General features: G+C 37.1%; 1 protein-coding gene across 1 annotated transcript; it reads left to right on the top strand.

The window, feature by feature from the left end:
* Window positions 1–208: 208 nt before the first annotated feature.
* Window positions 209–23,153, top strand: SPATA9 (spermatogenesis associated 9; the record flags this gene model as incomplete). The annotated part of the gene is made up of 5 exons (XM_079797556.1): window positions 209–269; window positions 449–537; window positions 7,748–7,975; window positions 17,752–17,847; window positions 21,709–23,153. 5 exons carry the CDS (start codon window positions 209–211, stop codon window positions 21,985–21,987), a joined length of 753 nt encoding a protein of 250 aa, XP_079653682.1. The 3' UTR covers window positions 21,988–23,153.
* Window positions 23,154–23,354: the final 201 nt, after the last annotated feature.

Below are 23,354 nucleotides of genomic sequence, written 5' to 3' on the forward strand. Positions count from 1 at the left end.
CCAGAGTAATCTCAGAAGATTCTGTAGCAAGTTCTCAGAGGCCCATTGTGCAGTAACAAAGAGTTCTGGCAGTAAAGCTTAAGGTTCCGTCCTTCCCTGCTTTCCCGAGTGGAAGGCTGCCCGCACCCCTCACTAATGGGAGGGAAGGACAAGCATTGCTCAGGCCTGCAAGCTTGCCAAGCAAAAGGAGCCCAAGCAAGAACTCATCATGCCAATCAAACCTGTTGGGTGGATATGTGGGCAGGTGTTGAAGAACTTTTCTGGAAGAAGTAAACACAGGCTTGCTGTGAAGGGGGCGCGGGTGTGGGAAACGGAATAAAGCCCCCTAGGGTTTGCTTGTTTTTCCAGCCACCTAAGCTGTGGACCCAGTGTTCCCTGTTATTTTGAAGTATGGTTAGGGGATATTTCTTTAAGATTCCCTCCCCCCTTTAACTTCTTTTTGTCTCAGTTGAGGGGATCCAGAAAACAATCATGGACCTTGTAGATGAGTTTAAAGATGATATTTCTACCATCCCAAGAGTATCACAGTCTAACCAGGTAATGTGATTTCATAACCGAAAAGAATTATAAGAAGTATATTGTATTTTTAATATCATATCAATTATTTGATGCTTGATTTTGAGGTCAGTGTTTGAAGATTAGAAAAACATTAATTTCACTTCAAACTTCTCCCCCACCCCACAGATTTCAACTCTTACTCATTGGGAGAGATTGGGACAAAGAAGTGAAGTAGATAAATAAACTACATTTAATGATAGTCACTGTGTTGTTCGATTGAAAAACTAGAACTCTCTCAGCCACAATTGCAATGTAGTTTACTTAGATTTGATTACTATAAAATCAGAAAAATACCTAAATGTGCTTTAATTAAAATATCTGGCACTTAAATCAGTGAAAAAGCATAACTGACATAAATTATACCAATGGAAAGATAAGTATATGTGTTTTAAACATCTGTTCCAAAAAGGATTTGAAACATAAAATTTTGGGATTAGAAGAGGGATAAGAGAGAGAATTTTAAAGATACATATGGTCAGGAAAAAGTAACATGTTTAGAGGACACATGTAACCTACTTTACTTGAAAGTACACAGCTCTTAATGGAAGTGGTGTTTCAGTCATTTTGACCACAGTTGGAATGGAATGTGTTGTAAAGTTAGGTGGTACAGTAACAATCTACTTATCCAGAAATCAGACTTTTGGCAATGTCAAACATGAAAAACATAGCCAAAACCTGGAAGTAAACAAAAAAGCACTCTGAGTAACATACTATAATCACAAAATCTATATATTTTATTCCAGAGAAGGAGGTATTAGAGCTACCTTTAACCATTCATCCAGACACCCAGGCATCAGACTGGTATTTAGTATTTTACTAAATACTTTACTACTGTATGGGACTGGGGAGAGGGAATACAGAGATAAACATGATAGGATTCTTTCATTCATTATGCTTAATCTAGTGGAGACTAAGTAGTAAACAAGTAATTGCATTAGAATATGGGAAGAGATAAATCCAGTTTAGAGGAATAAAGGACTCTACCTAGAATGGTCAGAGAGGGCTTCGTGCAGGAAGGATGCTTAAATTGAGTGTCAAAGGATGAATAGGAGTTTACAAAGTGAGCAAAGGTATAAGTGGGTAGGATCGGAGAAGAATATTTCAAAGGAAGCAGTTAGACCAAAAAGTATTAAACGTCATGCTCCCAGAATGTCAAGTAAATCTGAATAAATGGCATGGGTCTTGGGGTCTAGACCTTGGGGAGGGGTGACACTGAAGAATAGTTATCTGGATGCATAGTGGTAAGATGGCATCCAGACGGAGGTCGTCTAAGTAGGGTAGGATAAGGCCTACGAGCTCCAGAAGGCAAGTTGGGTTTTGTAGTACCATATCTTAGACTTAGTGTCTCTTTGATTCCCGTCTTTCCATTCCCCTGGTCTTGGTATAAGTCTTTTGAAGCATTGGAGAGTTTTCTTGGCTATGCGCTGGAGTATTAAGAGATGGGCAGGTGGCCGTGCTTGGTCTGGGATGTAAAATGGTTCAGGCCAGCACAGCAGTGGCAGTAATTATTGAGAGAGCCTCGATGACTCTTAGGAAGCCAGACACAGACCTGGAAAGTCCCACTGCCCCTTCCAGCTGTGATTCTTCCACAATTGCCAATATTAGAGAACAGGAATTTTATTTAATCAAAGGAGTTGCAGGTTTCTTTACAACTCCCTTCATCTCTTCCTACCCTCTGCATAGCCTCATTATCACTAGAGTCACACCATGCTTTCTGGTGAAATAGATTGGTGCTCTAATCCTCAAAGAAAGAATTCTTCCTGGTTCCAATTCACTGAAGTCATTTACTTATAAAAACTTTACCCCACTCAGAGAATATAGACATAGTTAAAAGTTCTTAATTTCTCATTTTCAAAACAACATTGTTCTTTCTCACCACTTACTGTGAAGAATGTGTTACTGAGATTGGCAGGGAACCTAAATAGTTAGGGGATATGGTAACATGTTGAAGTTATTTGCTCTTCAAAAATAAATTATCCAGAAAACAATGCTAATACTCCACTGTTAACTAGATTATTTTTAAAAGGTCACATTGTAAATGCTGCAAATTTTATTATTTTCATAATGCTCTTTAGTTCTCAAGCATACTAAAAGGAATGAGGGCTTTATTAATTGGATTGTATTTTAAATCTCTAAACGTTGTGATTAGTATTTAAATAATTTAAAGATGATTATTTTAGGCATTTATTTATTTAGAAAAAGGCCATCTTGTTGGCCTGGGGCAAAAAAAAAAAATGATGGGAATGATGGTGGAGTTTTTATAGAGGAATCTACCTGACTATAACTAGGATGCTCTATAATTCAGTTATATTTTTATTTTTGGTGGGTTGTTTCTTGTAGGGCACTATCATTATTGTGACAGTTACAAACTACATTATGCACTGAAAACTTTCTGGGTGGTTTCTAATTTAATATTTGGTATATTTCTATGATATTTCTCATTATTGTGATTTTTTTCTGATACTCTTCATTCATTCATTTTAACTTTCATTTATAGAGCACCTACTGTGTGCCAGGCAGTTCCATGCACTAAGGAAAGATGAGTAAGCGAAGTGGATATAAAACACTGTCATAGAACTTAAATCCTAGTCAAGCAGAAAACACAATAAACAAGAAAAAAAATATTTTATGTTAATGGTAGGTCTTAAGGAGAAGAAAAAAAAATACATCATAGAAGAAACATGAAGTAAGGGTAGGGATAACAATTAATGGTTAAGACCCTAGAGGGTCTTAGTGAGAAAGTGATTCTTGAATTAAGACTTAAATCAAGTGAGGAAGAGAACGTTGGTATCCTTGAGGGATCAAATGGCATAGCTAATGCGAAGTTCCCGGGCTGGGAGTATACCTAACTAGTTCGACAAGTTACGAGGAGGAAAAAGGAGAGAAACAGATGAGGTGGATGAGAGGTAAAGACGACCTTTGTAGGGCCTTGTCGACCATGGTATGTACTTTGGCTTTGACACTGAGGGCACCAGGGAGCCACTGAAGCAGTTGAGTAGAAGAAAAGCAAGATATGATCTGACATACGTTTTCATTGTAGCTCTCTGGCTGATGTGTTGGGGAAAAGAATGAAAACAGGCAAGGTCACAAGCAGGGAGACCACTGAGGAGGCTAATTTACTAGTCCAGACAAGATGATGGTGGTATAGAAATACAATGCACTGGGTATTGGTATTGGGACAGTGAGAAGTGGGCTATTCAGAGAAAGAATTGAGTAAGATTTGCTGACAGGCTGGCTTTATAGTTGTAGGTAGTAAAAAGCTGGCACAATAGAAATTGGAGTTCAGCATTAAAACTGCTGATGATAGAGAAATGGGTCTGGCTCTAGGGAAAATAAAATAAAAAGGGAAAGCAGGATATGTATTGAAAGGATGGGGCTCAAATAGAGAAAGCTGGGGTGGGATTCTTGAACCAATCTGATTAACTAAGTTTCTTTTGGCAAATGGTCTTTAAGTACCTCTGTGTGTCTCTGAGGCGATGGTGGTGGTTGGAATTTCTTTTCTGACATTTGTTGATATGCTCTGGTGAAGATAATGATGACAAAAATAATCATCTAAACTTGCATACTTTGCAACCAATTCAAGGATGCTTACTTATGCCAAGAGTAAAAAAAAAAAAAAAAAAAAAAAACTGAGGGAAAAGAAATGAGGACTTCTTAACTTGGAGTCAACATTTAAATTTACACACACAGCTAGGTAAGAAAATATGTAGCATAGATAATAGACAAAAAGGAAAAGCTGGTAGCTCAAGAAAAAAGGGGGGGAAATGTTTTATTTAAATTTTTTCTATTAGAGCTAATTTTAAAAGTAACTAATTGGACTAATTGACTGGTTGTTGTTGTTGTTGTTGTTTTTAAAGAAGAATGTTTCATTCTCCATTTAAATGAATGTAAGTAGCTTCTTCTGCTGTCACTTTCATATTCCAGTGACTTGAGGAACCACCAGACATGCGTCCAGTGGCGGGGTTTGGTTTCTAACACTGTTCTTAAGAGCAGTAACAAGTTGATTTCGTGTTTTGTGGCAGGGAAAGTGGAGGTGGTCAGAAACAGTTTGTTGTCAGAAGTAATTCTTTCCAAGGTATCTAAGAAAGTATCAAAAAAGAGAAAGTATTTTGAAAACTCTGAAAGGCCCTAGCCAGTTTGGCTCAGTGGATAGAGCATTGGCCTGTGGACCAAAGGGGCCCGGGTTCGATTCCAGTCAAGGGCATGTACCTCCGTTGCAGGCTCCTCTCTGGCCCCCAAGTCCTGGTTGGGGCTCATTCAGGAGGCAACCAATCGATGTGTTTCTCTCATATCAGTATTTCTCTCTGTCTTTCCCTCTCTCTTCCACTCTCTCTAAAAATCAATGGAAAAATATCCTTGGGTGAGGATTTAAAAAAAAGAAAAAAACAAAACTCTGAAAGGAAGCACAGTTATTAAATTGAAACCATTTGACCATTAAAGGAAACGAAGATGAGGAACAGGTTAAGTCCGTTGGAAAAAGCCACGAATTCACAATGAGACTAAAAAGAGAAAGATAATAAAAAGTGCATGAAAGCATTATTGTAATACACACTTGAATTTTAAAAAATATTGTGTATAATAAATGCTATATTTTGCTCAACACAAATTATGTGAACCCTACAGGAGAGTTTTGATTAACAGATAATCAGTTACAAATAAGCTTAATTTTCTACAGAGAGAAAAATTTGGAAAGACAATTTGGAGAAGAGGGGAAAGTTGAATGGCTCAATTTAGTATAGTGTTTGGGGGAATTAATCAAGATTGGTTAGTAAAAATACACATATAAAGTCAGTGCATTGGCCAATGTGTACAGATCACCAACATTTTATAAAGAAACATAAAATAAAAAGAGGAAAAGTGTAGAATGCTAATGTTTTGCAACTGCAAAAATGAAGGGTTCCTAAAACACTGGATGATCATGTAGAGGAGGTTTCAGTAAAGGCAGAACAACTGTGCATGTCCCATTCCTGTTTGCCCTGGCACTGTGGCCCTCATCTTGATGATTAGAAATTGTAATGAGAAAAAGCACAGTCTATTGTAATCAGAATGTACTTATTCCAGATGCTTCACCTTGAGGAGGAGTTGGAAGAATTGGTGCAGTGTGGGGGCTGGAAAGTCCTTCCTCTGTCCCTCTTGAGTTCTTGTAGCTGGACTAATAATAAAATTGGCACAAGATCAGATAACAGGAGAAAAGCCAATTAAAGGCATGCAAACAGATCATCAATGATGCTCAGAGAAATGATCAATGCAGGCAGCTTTTTACATCTTGTAGACAAAAATAAATTGTGAAGCATTATCATGATGAAGGAACTTAGATTTGGGTACTCATTAGTGAGGAATCTAGTTTGGGCTTGGGTAGTAAATTAGTAAAACAAACAACAAAAAGTGATTTTTTTTTTTAATATACATTTCTCAACTCTGAATTCCCAACTCTGGTGATAAGGATGTCTCTCATTAGACTCTAGGTGCAAGAATAGAACTTTTCACATTGGAGATTTATCTCCTGCTTTCAGGGAGGGAGGGAGGGAGGGAGGGAGGGAGGGAGAGAGAGAGAGAGAGAGAGAGAGAGAGACCAGAGCACCAGAGTTGTTCTTGCACTAGCAGTTTCTAAAGTAATTTTAATTCAAAATAATTGATATGCCATGTGGGATATTTGGGGTGGCCTGCCCTATGCCCTGACAGCAGCTAAGCATAAGGTCACAGAGGACTTGAGTCTGTATGTGCAGGAGCTTTGGCTACTGCAGACAAGATGGATCCTCTCCCGCGTATGGGTGTGCTCGCAACCGGAGTAGATTGTACCTCGTGCTATTTTGCTTGCTCTCTCTACCACATGCTTGCTTGTGAGGATTGCTCTATTCCAGTGGTCGGCAAACTCATTAGTCAACAGAGCCAAATATCAACAGTACAACAATTGAAATTCCTTTTGAGAGCCGAAAACCGACTTCTGCACATGGGCCACGAAGTTTCAATCGCACTGTATGTGCGCGCCCGCACGTGGTATTTTGTGGAAGAGCCACACTCAAGGGGCCAAAGAGCCGCATGTGGCTCGCGAGCCACAGTTTGCCGACCACTGCTCTATTCTAAAATGGCTTGGAATTGTAGCAGTCCATAATTTAGACTGCATTTTCTGCTGTTATATTGACTAGCAGGGTGAAGATCACAGGTGAGCTAATGGGACTTTTCCATAAAGTTAACAGATTAAACCAGCACATGCTGCAGAAATACATCCTCATTGACAGGCTAGAATGGCTTTTTATTTTTATTTCCCATGGCAAATGCTGACCAGTAAGAGAAGACTGAATTTTGAGGACAAAAGCAATAATAATAAAATAATTACTTCAGGATAAAAATTGAGGCATTTAAAATATACAGCATGTTAGCTCTTAGACAAATATATACTAGTAATGTTAATTGTAGACCAAAAAAATCATTTAAAAGATGTTTTATACTTACATATTTTGACTCAACAAATAGAGATTCGAAGTTGCTTATACTAAAAAGCCAGAAAAGCCCGTAACATTACTTTAAAGAAGAATGGAAACTATACTTGTGTGTTGCCTGGAATGCAGTCTGACCACATTGTAAGTAATTTCCCTGGGATTCATTTTCTGGTAGAGCAGAGAAGTACTACATTTTATGTGTTGTGGTAATGCCACACATTTTTCTACCAGAATGCTCATAGAATTTTTTAGAAGTAAAAGTGTCCTAAGCTTGTTGATTAGTATATAGGGTATTTGTTTTTATGAATTATGTATGTATGCTCTATTTTATCATTTAAAGTGTTTAAAGTAAGCTGGGAAATACAAGTTTTGAATAATAATTATCATTTGAGTAATTCAAACATTGAATAATATTTGAATAAGAATTGTTTATTTTTTATAGAGCTCTTAAATATCGATGCAAAAAAATAAATAAACCTAGAGAGAAAAGTGGAAAAATGTATATCTTTACACTAATAACTGAAATTCTGGATAGTTATCCTAAGGAGAAATTCATATATTCATGTAGAGATGTAAGTACATGGTGGGGTCTATGAGTTGTAGAGGGTGGGATATCATCAGCAAACATGGAGTGTGTGCACAGGACCATGCACAGTGTACAATTATGTGGTCCTTAGTCTCCGCCTAAAGTAGATTTTAATTCTCTGGAGAATCACACATTAGTCACTTTTCAAAGGCTTATTTTCCAGAAAAGAGAAAGCATGAAAAAACCATCTAAAGTCAAAATGGCCATTGCTTTAGCCAAGATCAACCGAGGAGCATTAATTCAAGGACTGAACAGCATATCCAGATCCTCCAAATCAGTGGCCAAACTCCTGCAGCCTCGGCTTGCTTGTAGACTTTTAGAGTTAAGGGGCATATCGCACCGCCTGCTGAGGGAAGTTAATGCACCAAAGCAGCCCCTATATAACATGCAGGTGAGTGAATGTTGCATTTGCATAAGATGTGGATCCTTTTTATAGAAAATGTTTTGAAATTGCAAGATTTGAAAAATGTAGGACACATTTGGTTGTCCTACATGTAAAACAACACCAGTTGCATAAGAGAAATGAATAGTTGGGTCTTTTTCCAAGATAGTATATTCTCTGGTTTAAATAAATCTGAAAGAAGAAGTAATGTGGACTTTTTAAAATCTTCTTATTTAATTGAATTATATAAAACTAAATTTCAGATGGTTCATCCTAAATATAAGCCTAGAAATTACTACTTATGTCAAACCTAAAATCCTACAGCAAACCTTAAAAATGATCATTTTTTTCCATTTCCCCATAAACTATGTTTCCAAGTTAATCTTTGATTGACATAATATATTGAGTATATTTAACTATACACTCATTTTGATAGACCTATCAACATCCAGGTATATTTCAAATTAATGTTCTACATTGCTTCATTGAGGCTCTGTTAAAGGATAACAGTTCTTAAAATGTTTTGGGGACCTTTTCCCCCCTTAAACTTTATGTCACAGAACTCTGGGTTTTTCAATCTGGACATTATTCAAAGCATTCTAAATGTTTGTTTCAAAAGATTCAGAGTCATGAAAATCTGGCATCTAATCAATCCCCAGAATAAATCAATTTTAATTCTTTTGTTGAAGGGAGAGAAAACCTGACTCAAACTGAGTTCAGCCAAAAAGGTGATGTATTAGTTCATGTAGTTGAACCATAGAGTTGATAAGGTTTCGGGCATAGCTGGATACAGGTGCTCAAATGATGCCTTCAAGATCCTGTTTCATTCTCTCTGTCGCCTCATTCTGCTTCCGTGTTGACTGCTACCCATGTTGACACCATTCTTAGACTAATATTTCTCTCATGGTCACATGATGATTTGCAGCTGTTCCAGGGTTTCATCCTTCCAGGCTGAATTATAGCAGAAAAAAATGAGCGTCCTTGACTTAGCATTCCTGGCCAAGCCTGAGATTCACTCTTAGAGAATGACTTATGTCTAAATCAGGGGAATGGTAATCACTGATTGGTCTAGAACTCAATTACCTGCAGCATTCCTAGAGTGGGGGTTGGAACTCCATCCAGACCACATGATCTGAGAAAGGGAAAAGGATGAATCCTCATACAAAAATCTGGGTTGGAGAAAGGGGAAAGGATGAATCCTCATACAAAAATCTGGGTTGTTTTGCACTGAGAAAATGGATAATGGATGGGAGGCTAAAATGAACAAAATATTCATTATACAGGGATTTCTCTAACCAAAGATTTTGACATTTCCCAGAAATCATCAGATATTTCAACTATGAACTGCCTGAGACAGCATTATAAAGAGCTCTCTTATAATATCTGATGTTTGAGAAAGTAAAAAATGATTTGTGTTTGTGCGTCTTTAGATCATCAAAAAGAAATATAGCTGACCCGTATTATTTTAAATTCCCATCGAAATGTCTGTCTGAATCTAATGTTTTGCCTTGACATTTCTTTCCTTGCATTGTTAGACCCAACGTTTTTACAGAGGATTGATGTAAAAATGTCCTTTGAAGACCATTTCTATCTTCATTATGAAATCATGTTTAAAGGGACTGTCCATTACATTATTCATAGTCTTTCCCTTTGCTCCTCTTTGCTGTGAAGGATGAGATTTTTACATCATTTACAAGCTAACAAGTTAGCCTGCCACAGTCACACACACACACACACACACACACACACACACACACACACACTGACAGAGACACAGAGCCTGGTGGCAGATTCACAGATTGTTTATTATTCACAGCTAGTGTCAGTTTTCTACACTCAGTTCCCACCGGGCAATGAGCTAAGAGCCAGATGTTATCTCTGCGTGTACACAGTAAGTTGCATCACAGGAGAGGAAACCTGAAATTAGGAGATTTAGCCTTTTTATACAGTTGCTGGTAGTCTGCCCAGTTTAGTGGGGTTGGGGGAGAGGGAGAGAGAGAGGGAGAAGAGCACGTGTGTCTGGAGGGGAAGGAGGAGAGGCCTTTATTTGTAGTGCCCTGTGACATGTCTTGGGAAGTACATCGCTAGATCTCTCCAGAGGAATATACTTTCTTTCAAATTGTTTGCTATTCAACCATGTCCTTTTCTCAGAAGATCCAATCTGTACAGGGCTGAGAGAAATCCTTGGAGAACTGTATTCCTATACTCATGAAAATTCAGTGGCAGAAAAATAATCTCTATTTTCTGTTGAATTTGTGTTTCCTTTTATAGTAAGAACAAAAACCACAATGTGTTTGCCTTTTTGCCTTGATTGACAGTGAGTTTCACAGGTAAATTTACAGCTTAGTGGTGATAACTTATTCCAGGAACCTGAGATGAGAGAAACAGGTTGAAGGATTAGATGACTTATCTAAGGTCCATATGCTGACTCTGACTCTCTTTTGACATCTATTCAAGATCAACACCTGTGCCATCTCTTCTCTTTTGTTCTTGTTCTATTGTTTTAGGACATAGCTTTAAGTTTTAAAATCCTTATCAATAAAATATTTCAAAATATATGAAAGGTAATTTATCAGAAGTTCCATCACTATTTACCTGGTAGTAATATTCTTCCATATTGCCTTCAGAAATCTCCTTTATAAAAAGAAATATAATTGACCATGCTCCAATCCTGCCCCTTTTTCTTTCTACCAAATTTAATCATTATCCTGACATTGATGTGAACATTTCCATGCATATGTTTATATTTTCACTACATTTGTATACATGTATTTTACTATGTATACTTAAAATTTACTAGTATATAAAAGGTATGCTGTACTTAATCATTTTGAAACTTCCTTTTTTACTCAAAGGTTTATATATGTAGCTATGATTTATTATTTTAACTTCTTTGGGGTATTCTATTATAAGAAAAAACAACTCAGTTTATCTGTTACTAGACAGATGGACAATTTAGTTTCCAAATTTTTTGTATTACAAGCAGTGCTTCAGTGAACATTCTTGTAAATAACTCCTCATGCATATGTATGAGACATTCTCCGGGTGTATATCTAGAAGAGGGATTGCTGGATCATGAGGGATGCATGACTTCAATTTTATTATCTACTAGAGGCCCGGTGCAGGAATTCGTGCATGGGTGGGGTCCGGCCGCCCACCCCGATGGGGGCCGATTGGGGCCGGGTCAGTGGGGGAGGGGAGGGGCTGTGGGAGATTGGGGAACCGATCAGGGCCCTCATCGAGCCGGTTGGCTGCCGCAGTGTGTGTCATAGCAACCAGTCGTTCCAGTCGTTCAGGTCGTTCCACCGTTATGGTCACTTGGCTTTTATATCTATAGATTATCAGATGCTTTTTAGGTTCAGTACACGTGGGGATCGTTGTGATTCTTGAATCTGAGGATAATTTCTTCAATTCTGAAAAATTCTTAGTTATTATTTCTTCAAATATTACTTCTTTCTCATTTTCTCTAATCTCTTCTTCTGGAATGCCTATTAAAATATGCTTAGAACCTTCTCACTTTATTCTTTGTCTATATAATGTCCTCATATTTTCCCTTTATCTTTTTAAAATGCATTATGAATAATTTCCTCTGAGCTATCCTCCAGTTAATCAATTCTCTCCAGCTGTATCTACTATGCTATTTTACTTATTTAATGTGTTTTAAATTTCAAACATTATATTTACCATTTCTAGAAGTTCTATTTGGTGTTTTTCCCAAACTTCCAATTTTTTTCTTTTCAAAGTGTCTTTATGAGTTTATTTCTTTTTTAAAAATCTAATTATTTTAAACACACTTCTTTGTGGTTCTTTAAAAGATTTTTCTATGATATATTTGGGGGATGCTAATCTTCCTGACTATTGTGATATATATTATGTCTCATTCATGGTAGATAATTTCTTTTGATGTTTTGTTTTATTTAACTGGAAGTTTTTTATCAACGGGGATTTTTTAAAAACAGAAATTCCTTGTCTCTTAGAACTGTTCCTCTAAGGATTCAGCTAGTGCTCCAGGGGTATCAGCCCCTGGTGGAGCCTAGCTTCCTTACTTTCTTCCTGGACGGTGGGTGCAGTTGTCCCAGTCCCACCTTCACTGAGACTCCCCAAAGGCCTACTCCTCACCTCATGTGTATCTAAGTCTCATCTCTAGTCTCTTTATTGAAACTCAAGCTCCAGCCATTATTTCAGGGTCCAATAACATCCCCAGAGTTCCTGGGATATAAACTCAGATACTTACTCTTCCAGTTTTTAGTTTCCTCTTTGTTCCTGGCAAGGGGATTCCCTTCCTTCCTTCCTTCCTTCCTTCCTTCCTTCCTTCCTTCCTTCCTTCCTTCCTTCCTTCCTTCCTTCCTTCTTTCCTTCTCAGTTTTATATTACATTTTTGGTGTATGAGTTTACATAGAATTTGTAGGTTTCTTTTGTGTGTGTGGTTCTCCATTAACGCTCCCATGTTGCTGGAACCAGATGTCCTTCAGCTTTGCCTTTTTTGTTTGTTAATCCTCACCCACGGATATTTTTTATTTTTTCTGTTGATTATTTTAGAGAGTGAAAGGAAGAGAGGGAAGGAGGGAGGGGTAGAGAGGGGAAGGGAGTGTAGGAGAGAGAGAGCGGGGGAGGGGGGGAGAGAAACATTGGTGTGAGGGGAACACATCAACTGGTTGCCTCCCACATGAGCAGCCAGGCTGATTGAAACTGCAGTCCAGGCCCAAGCCCTTGACCAGGAATCAAACCCAGGACCCTATGTCTGAGGACTGATGCTATAACCACTTAGAAACACCGGCCAGGGCACGTTTTATTATTATTATTTTTTTAATTATTGATTGATTTGAGAGAGAGAAGAAAGGGAAGAGAAGCGGGTTGGGGTGGATATTGAGATACGTTGTTCCACTTATTTGTTCATTGGTTGATTCTTGAATGTGCCCTGACCGGGGATCAAACCTGCAACCTTGGCATATCAGGATGACACTCTCACCAATTGAGCTACCCTGCCAGGACCCAGCTTTACTTCTTAATATCTTTTATAAATTTCAGTATAAGATGGTTGAATTGGTTTAGGAAGTAAGTAAAGTATAATTCTACTTTTTCATTCATTCAACAAATATTTTTGAAAACCTGACATGTAAAGTCATTAGCTTAGGTAGTAGGCATTCATAGATGTCTTGTCCTGGGCCTGTGAACTGTGGGTGTTATAGGCAAGCGAGCAATGCTAGAATATTGTAGCAATTACATCATCAAAGTGTGCAAAGTGCACTATAGAAGCATCAACAAGGGGCATGTCATTCCAAAGAGGAGTCAGTAGGCTTTCCAGAAGGTGATACTTGACCTGAGACTTGAAGTAGGAGAAATTAGCCTTGCAAAGGGGAGAATTGTTCCAGGAAGAGAACGGTGTATATTAAGATGCCGAAGCAATCAAGAGCATGCCTTACTTAGGAAGTGTAAGTAGTTTTAAATGGCTGGAGTGAGACAAGTGGGAAAGTACCAAGTCAGAGGTTTCTGGGTCCTTGAGGGTAGGAATGAGGAAGAAGCTTTACTTGGGGAATATGCATTAGCTAGGATGTAGAATCAGAATTGCCACCGAGAGGAAAATAACTTGCATCAAGGAAGAAAACAACATACTGTATCTCAAATCTGAAAGTCTCAGTGATGACAAAAAGAGAAGTATGAACAGTGAAGACAGTGGCCTGGAGAGTCAAAGGAACAACAGAATAACATGGGCCGTGTGAAGATCAATGGATTGGCTAATGGTACCAAAGTGTGTCAAGATGTCAGTGGCATAGCACAGAGGAGCTATATCAGCCCTGGTACACTGCTTGGCTGCCGTCCCAATGCGATGGAGTTCAGCTTATGCAGAGTGAATTCCAACATGAATTCTTTCAAGATTTGCCAGGCTGCCTGTGTCAAGGTGGAACTTTGTGATGTGCAGAAGTAAAAGGAGTGAAATCTGGAATTACTTTGCAAGGAGATATGCTTTGTGGGTGCATGGAGGGCATCGCTTTATGTAGGAAAGGAAGCAGCCTCATTAACCTATGTTTAGGTACGATCAAGGACCTCTTCATGTGCTCTGTCTCATCCCTGATGAGAGGATGGTATACCCAGAGCACCTTGAATGATTCTACCGAAACTCTGTTGGATATTATGTAGCTGGGAACACCAGTCAGGCAGAATGCCTCCCTCAAGAACATAAAGGAGTATTTTCATTAGGACACTGGCTATATATTCAAAGATATTGTGCCAAATATGAATTACCCAAAGACCCAACTGATACAGGTGACCTGAAGAGTCTGGTGGCATGTTGTGACATGAGCATAGAGAGTTTGGGTTAGGAGGTTCCAGCTGGACATCTTGTTGAAAGAGACTTCCTCGGCACCTGGCACTTGCTTTGCACCTTTGTGGGTGCTGAGTCAGGTTGCTCCTCAAAACCTTCTGGGTTCTGCAGGGCTGAGGTTGTACTGATATATCTGCTAGTTCTGTAAGGGGCCTCAGGAATGGAAAACCGAGTGGAGAATATCCTGATGGTTTTCAACATTCCCAGTGCCAGCGCTCACAGAATGGTGCATCTGCTAAGCCTTGTAAGCTGCTCTAAGCTGCAGTGACCTAGATAATCAGCTTTGAATGCTGACTTGGGCCAAGACACGTCAGCTCCCAGACATAGTTGTTGACTTTGGCAGGCCAAGCAGGGCCACAGGACCGGGAGCACTTCCGGCATTAGAGATAACTGTTTCTACTTTGTGCAGGCAAAGTGAAGAAAACAGCCTCTAAAAGGTCTGTGCCACAGGTGGACCCCAGTGACTAGTAGTGCTTTTTCCAAGATGAGGGTCAGGTTTTTCTAAATAAAATTTACTCCTTACCCCCAACCCTCTGGTGTAGACTACAGTTTTGCGTTTAAACTACAAACCTCACAAATAGCAGGCACTTCTGTAGGTCCTTGGATGACCCTGCCATGAGGCTCTCTTGGGTGGTGTAATTCAAGACCTGGGGAAAGGGACCATTCCTAGAAAGCAGAACTACTGAAATCTTGAAGACATAATTCTCCAGTTTGACCAAGAGGTTGGGACGTTTGAGCTTTTACAGGACCACCCAATTAAGAGCTTATTTGAGACCAGTGTTCCATTGGATGTTAATACTAGGATAAACAAAGTCAAATAACTTTCTTTACTCTATGTGGACTGCTAGGAGCATTTCCTGTGCTCATGAGCATTGTGAGTTGCTAAGCAAAGACATGGTCATGTAACTTTCCCAAACTTATAGGAAACACTTTTTTTCCTGGACCTATTAACAGTAGTAAGTATTTCTTTCAACACTTACTCATGAGTCACTGAGTTAGTTTCCCCTATTACTCCCCTGGTATCCCTCACCAAGATGGTTTTGGACAACAAAAACTAAGTGGGACCTGGTAATACTCTAACCTTCAGGTCACCTGTAAATGGATTTTTATTTTCTAAACTGCTTATAGTTAGTTTCCTTTTTTTGGTGATTTATCCCATTATTAGTGAAAATAAGATAAACACAGTTCTTTTATGAGATGAAGCAGTCAAAATTATGTGGGGGAAATTTAAATATTGAAATGTTTTTACTGTTGAAGTATCCATATATCTTATGTAGTAATATTACCAAATTTAAAAAAGAAATATGTGGGCATAATGTTGATATGAAATACTTTTAAATATGCAAAAACATAAAATTAATATAACAAGGTTAAGATAAAATTTCTGAAATAGGCCAAGACCATCTAAATAAAGCCTTCAATTTACCAAATTTCTCTTTATCTCAGTTTTACCATACACTATTCCTGCTCATAGCATGCCAAAGATGAAACAGGGTAGCTTATAATATGAAAAACATGTATTACAAGTGAGTCATAAAATTGAAGAATGGCCACTTGTCTGTAGCCATGAATTTTGGAGGAAATGTATTTTCTACAAGGATGATTTGTCAAAGGAATAGCAAGTATTTATTAAAAACATTAAAATGGTGAAAAACTGACCCTTAGGCAATATACAGATTCATCATTCAGAAGCATAACATGTATCAAATACATAATTTATTTTGAAACTAATCAGTTTTAATTACCTTTATGTGAAGGACAAAATCTGAAAGAGAAAGATGCATTCAAAGAATGACTTAGGCATTCAGACACTTCTATTTTTACTGCATATGGCTTACCAGTTATTAAATATGGACCTCTCACTTGCATTTATATATTCACAAACTCATAATCTTACTCTGCTAGGAGGCATTTTGCTGGAGTGTATCTGCTTTCCTTCCTAATGTCAGCATCTGCTCTCTACTAGTGTAACATCTCCTTGTAGCCTAACAGTGGGACTCAAAGGCATGCTATCATTTTGATTCTTCTACAAGAGGAAAACAGCAACAGGTGCTTTATTTCCTGGAAAATCTTTTCAGAAGCCAGGAACATTGGGAAAATTTCCAGAATGACACAGAATGAGGGGCTAAAACTGCCCCTACCTATCCCTATATCTAAGAGTTGGTATGGCCTGAAAGGTAGGGAATAAGAAAGGCCTCCCCTCACCAGCCATCTCTTAGCTACTCGGCTAGAGAGTATTTTTGCTTCAGCATTCCATAAATCTCTTAAGAAATAAGATGGCAATTTTGTTCACCATTCAACAGTGGCAGCAGTAAGCAAAAACAGAATTTACTACAATAACAAGTACTTAGAACAGGACCTGGTACACAGTGCCAGTAAATGTTTGTTCTTTGGAAACATTTGAAAGGGCTGCAATATACCATTGAGTAGATGTAGTGTAATTTACCTAATCATTCTATCATTAATTGTTTCAGTTTTTCAATGTTGTAAATATCTGTTCCTTGTAGTTTGTGTGCATTATTTTATCCACTACAGCTTGTACCTTTTGGGAGTTATTGAAGCCATCAAGTAGCTCAGCTGTTACTTCAGAGGGGCATGGCTAACGGCCACGGCACTGCTGACTGGGAAGGGAATGGTTTTCCTAATGTCCTCATTTTATATCCCACTCAAGGCAATAGAAGTGGCCTATGGAAGTACAGCTCCCTTGAATCGAACATGTAATATTATTGTTTTAGGCAGGGACACCTTCTATTACCAGAAGGTGGAAACATCTGAGAGACAAACCCATTATTGACGTAAACCTTCTCTTAGTTTCAAAAAGCATGCTGGATGCGAGCACAGAGCATTTCCTAAAGCTTAATGATCATCTAGGATTAAGGCTGGCCTTCAGCAGACTTATGATTAACATTTCCAAGCAGGTCATTAATCTCCAGGAAATGTTCAGTGTTTTGATTACTGTTTGCTAAATTGAAGAAATGAATAATGTAGTAAAGGATGATTACATAAATTTGAACACTGTTGTTCTAACATGCACAGCAGCACCCCCTAGTGAACACTTGGTAAATGTAAAAAAAAAAGTTAAGATTTTTATTTTTTATTATTTGATCTTGAGGGAAAGGGAGGGACGGCAGGGGGGTTGGAGGGAGGGAGAGAGAGAAACAGAGAGAAACATTGATTGCCTTCTGGTACAAGGAACGAGGCTGTAACCAACTGAGCCACACCACCTGCCAGCGCAAGGTTTTTAAAATTGACATGTTGCAGGTTTTGATGAGCAAAAGAAAGTATCTTTTTACAAAAGGAAAAAAATAAACATATATTTTTAGAATGTGAAAAAACCCAGACTGATCTAAAGTGGATGACTTTATTTGGAAAAAATACATAAATTCTCATTTTTCAATAACACTGTAAAATTTAACATTGAAAACTTCTGTTTTAACAAGAAAACTCTCTTCTGTTTTTGCAGATCAGAAAGGGTTCTTTGTTTGATATCATTTCCTTTCCAGCAAAGACTGCTTTAACTAGCATAATGTATGCTTCCTATGCAGCACTAATTTATTTGGTAAGTTAAGCAAAATTATTAGAATCTAGAAATAAATATTCTTATCTTATGTAAGATTAAAGGTATACTGTACATTCTACTCATAAACCAAGGTACTATTCTCTTGTTACACAAAATAATTTTACATTAAAAATTTACTTCACTAAAAGCTAATTTGCTTAAATAACTTAAATTATTTTGTTTTTATAAAGTCTATTACCACTTGGTCAAAATATTGTGGTTTTTGCTTTCATTTAGCCATAGCTGTTTTGTTTCAGCCATAGTGCCATGGTTGGCTAAAATGCAGTATTCCATTGTGTAAGTCTGTGATTTGGGGGAAAACAAATATTAGTGTGTTTTGAATTATGAGTGCTGTAAATTAAAAGTGTATTTTGAGTTATAAGTGCTGTAATTAAAAAGTGTTCATCAAAAAACATGACAATATAAAAGCTTTTATAAATGATTATTTCTTTTAATCTATTTCCACTTATATAAAATTTATACTTATCTTTAAATTTTTTTTAAAAAGTATAACATACAAAGAGAAAAGTACACAGCTTGAATCATCACAAAATCTATTAACCTATGTACCACACACATCAAAAAACAAAGTATTACTATCATTCTAGAAGTCTCTTTCTTGTCCCCCTCATAATCTCTAACCTTGTCTATAAAGGCAACCACTATTTTGACTTCCAATACCATAGATAGTTTTGTTTGCATTGTATATAAATAAAATTATATACGGCATATTCTTTTGTATTTGCCCTTTTTTGCTCAGCACTATCATTGTAAGATTCATTCATTTGATGCTTGTAGCAGTAGTTTGTTGATTTTCATTGCTGTGTGATATTCCATTGATTGACTCTTATCACTATTTATCCATTGTACTTTTGAACATTTAGAATATTTACAGTTTTGGCTATTGTAAGGTGCTATGAATATTCTTGTACATATGTTTTTGGTGAAATTGCTGGACCATAGAATATGTATATGTTCATCTTGTACAGATGTTGTCAAATAGTTTTCCAAAAATGGTTTTAACAATTCATTCCATTAGCTCAACATCATCACCAACACTTGTATTGTCTTTTCCATTTTAGTCATTCTTGTATATATGTGATATAATCACATTGTGGTTTTAATTTACATTTCCTTGATTATTAATGAGATTGAGTACCTTTTCATACATTAATTGGACATTTGAATATCCTTTTTGTTAATTTTTGTTAAAGTATCTTCTTATTTTTCTATTGGGAATTGTCCATCCTTTTTATTTTTGATTTGTACTTGAAAAATATACTAGGAACAAGCCCTCTTACATATTGGCAAATTTATTTTACATATGGGCAAATTTATTTTATTCTAGGACTTACCTTTTCCTGTTTTATCAGTGTGTTTTAAAATAGAAGTTCTTAATTTTAATATAATTTAGTTTATTAACTTTTTCCATTATGTTGAGAGATTTAAATATCTTAATTGGGAAATTTTGAGCTACATCCAAGGTCATGAAACTCTTACTTCTGATGTATTCTAGGAGCTTTATCACTTTTAGGAATTGGTATGAAGTAAGAGTCAAATTTTTTCTCCATGGGTAGCCAATTGAACAGACTCACTTTCCTGGTGAAAAAAAACACCCTTTTACTATTGCCCAAGAACACCTATTGTGTTCTTAATCAAGTGAACTTATATATGTAGGTATATTTGTAGACTCTCTGTTCTATACAGTTGATCTATTTCTCTATTCTTGTACCAATTCAACACTGTGATTTACAGAAGCTTTATAATATAATAAGTCTTAATAATTGGCAGAATAAGTCCTCCTTTCAGTCTGTGAACATGGCATCTCTATTTATTTAGGTCTTCTTTAATTTATCTTAATAATTTTTATGGCTTTTTTGTTAGATGTCTTGCACATTTATGTTAATGTTTTTATATTGAAACACACAGTAATAAAGACGAAAATCCCCCATAATCTACACTCAGTGCAGTACCAATTCAAATATGAGCAAGTGTGTGTAAGTTGAGTAGTTAATTGAAAAATTTAGAGGGAATTACAAGGAGTCAAGAATAACCAAGATACCTTTTAAAAAAATAAAAAAACTTAATTTTAAACACATATACAGTATTTTTAAAGAACAGAGTTTATCAAATAAATATTTTGAAAGTGTTTTAAACTTTTGAGATGTGTTCAATATCTTAAATGTGAATTTCAGATAGAATACAAATTCAGCTAGAATACAAATACACTGCAAAAAATGGGTTGGATGAAATAGCTATGTTGAACAAAACAAAACAAAACAAAAAAAGAAGCCTAAAACCAAAATTAAACTGTAATGTCCCAAAGGCTTTTGAAATAATCTCACATGATTTGTCATGCTATAAACTTTCTAAGCAGGTAATAGAAACAATTTTTGGTTATCTGATAATTGGTCATATATGCATCCAAACAAGACCTAGGAGTGGTCAGGTCTGGAATTATAGTTTTGAAGTCATATAACATATATGTTGGAAATTAACACTCTGTCTGGAACCATGCCAAGAGAAAAGTTGACAGAAATGTGAACAACAACATTAAGATTAGCTAAGAAGAAATCCATGGAGATAAGGAAGCAATAATCAGAAAAGTAGGAAGAAAATCAGGAGAAACAGTGTCAAGGAAATAGACTCAGGAAGTTGATTGATAAGTGTCAAGACAAGCAAGAAAAGTGAGGATTTTGTTTCCATTAGATTTAGTAGTAAAAGTGTTGGAGGTAACGATCTTGAGAACTTTCTTTCGTTTTCTAAAACTGGGACAGAAGTGGTTAGAATGGGCACAGATAAAATTTTGTAGGTGAGGGAAAAAGAAATATATTAAATAGGATAGGGCTTCCCAAATTTTTGTCATAGCATGGCATACACAGAAAATGATCATATTTGAGATAAATGCATGAAGCTGTTTGCACCTCAAGTTTTATAGCTCTAAGTTTGGATATACTCAGATGCAAGTAAAAAAATGCCTGCAGTTGCCTTAATTGATAAAGACATTTGAATATCACTCTTAATTAAAAGTCTGGAGTTAGGCTGGCATTCCCAGGTTTGTACAATGGATTTACAATGTCATCATGAACCCAAAGCTTTCTGTTTTTGGAATTGTATTTATCTATATGTTTTGACACTTTTTTAAAGTACTAAGTGGAATTTTTTTAGGGGAAGTGGATCACGTCTGTTTAGAAATCATTTTGCTTACTAAATTTTTATCAAAATGGTTGTGCCCTTCCAGTTGTACACACAGGTATAAGCAAAGTCCAGGGGCTAAAAAAGCAAAAATGGAAAACCTACTGTGAGGTATTAACATGTTGGAGACATTTCATCTCTCAGAAGAAATTTTCATTTAATTAAATCAGGAGAATAAAGGAAATGTTTCATTTAATTAAATCAAAGTATAAATATATAGAACATTAATGAATTGAGAAAAAAGATGTAAAGCATATCTTTATTGACTTATACTAGGTTTTAATTTTCTTTCTAGATTATGGTGCTATATATTTAGAACAAGGAATCAATCTCGTGATGTTTGCCATGTGCCCGGGGTTCCAGAAAGGAAGTGCTTCTTTATTAGAATATGTAGATTAATGACTTTATATTAAACACTAGAGGCCCGATGCATGAAATTCATGCAAGGGGCTTGGTCCTCACGGCCCCAGCTGCCTGGGCCCTTGCAGCCCGCTGCCTCGCGGCCCCACCCACTGGTTGTTCAGGAAAGTCGTTACAGAAGGTCATTCGCCATCAGGTCTAATTAGCATATTATCTCTTTATTAAATAGGATTTTATTGGGCTTTTTATCTGCAAGTTTAATAGCTTAAAAAAAAACTTTACTTTTCAATATTTTTTCATTATTAGACAGTCTGTGTTAATGCTGTTCTGGAGAAAGTAAAGAAAATTTTCCAAGAAGAAGAATCCATAAGGCAAAACAGAGGGGAGAGCAAACATCTTAGAAAAGCCTTTTCTGAGCCTGCAATTTCTGAGCCTATGTTTCCCGATGGTGAAATCAAAGTGAAATCTTATTGTTCATTACTGGATCAGCCAGACAATATTTCTGATTTTCCTGATAATATGCTGAGTAATAAGATCCAGGTTTTACATTCTGTGTTTGACCAATCAACTGAAATAAATGAATGAGCAAATCTGAACATAAATATCACTGAACAGCTTAAGAGTTATCTATGTAATAACATTTCATCTGACAAAACTAGGAAACTAGTTTTCATATACTGACTACTCTGCTTTTAAAAAGGGTGGGGAGGAACTAGTAAAATGTCATTCTCAAGTGTTTATATGGTAGAGAAAACAAAATGAATCTTGATGTAGACTATATTTATGACTATCTGATTATTTTTTAATGAATATGAAAATTTACCCTTTGGTAGGTTAGACTTTATGCTGTGGTTTATAATATAGGAGTATGTACAATACATTTATGTTTTTATTAAAGACTTGTTTTAAACTTTCTAATTATTTTTCTGGGAAGGAAAAAAACCTCTATCAAAATGCTACATATCTTTTTTAGAGATATTTTTCAAAGAATATTTGTTTCTATCTATAGGCTGGATAGTTTGAGTCTGCCTATTTCACTTATTTTGTAACTCATCTGGTAAAGTATGAATATTTTGCAATTCATAGATGTCAGAAATTTATTATAAAACAGAATGTTATTTACAAATCCGATGAGAAGATTTCTGTACATGAGGACAGGACTTGACATGACATTTTTTATTTTCAGATTAGAGTAACACATCTAAAACCAGAAATCAAGTCCACATTACTCATTGTTGCCACTGGATCATGAGAGAAAATGCTCTGTAAGTGAGCTTGCAAACTAGAGCCATGGCTTTGCCTGCATGAGGTACTTTGGTTTGTTCCATGCATTAAAATTTTAAGACGTGCCTGGTCATTGGAGTACTGGCATCTGATATAATAAGCTGGGATGTGTCCATCCTAGAGGTGGTACATTTCCTATACCTGGTGAGTAGCTACTGCCATAAACAATATTTATATAAAGCCCAAGCCTGGCTTTTTAGTAGTAGTCTGAGAAATGAGTAGCAAGTGTTGTATTACCTCATGCTACCCATATTCCACCAGAAAAGGAAATCCTATCTAATAAAAGAGTAATATGCAAATTGACTATCACACCAAGACACAAGATGGCTGCCCCCATGTGGACACAAGATGGCCTGCAGGGGAGGGCAGTTAGGAGGGACCAGGCCTGCAAGGGAGGGCAGTTGGGGGAGACCAGGCCAACAAGGGAGGGCAGTTGTAGGGGACCCAGGCATGCAGGGGAGGGCAGTTGTGGGGGACCAGGCCAGCAGGGGAGGGTAGTTGGTGGGGACCCAGGCATACAGGGGAGGGCAGTTCAGGGGACCAGGCCTGCAGTAGAGGGCAGTTGGGGGGGGACCAGTCCTGCAGTGGAGGACAGTTGGGGGGAACCAGGCCTGCAGTGGAGGACAGTTGGGGGGGACCCAGGCTTGCAGGGGAGGGCAGTTGGGGGG

This window comes from Cnephaeus nilssonii (assembly GCF_951640355.1).
Source record: "Cnephaeus nilssonii genome assembly, chromosome: 2".
Classification (NCBI taxonomy): domain Eukaryota; kingdom Metazoa; phylum Chordata; class Mammalia; order Chiroptera; family Vespertilionidae; genus Cnephaeus; species Cnephaeus nilssonii.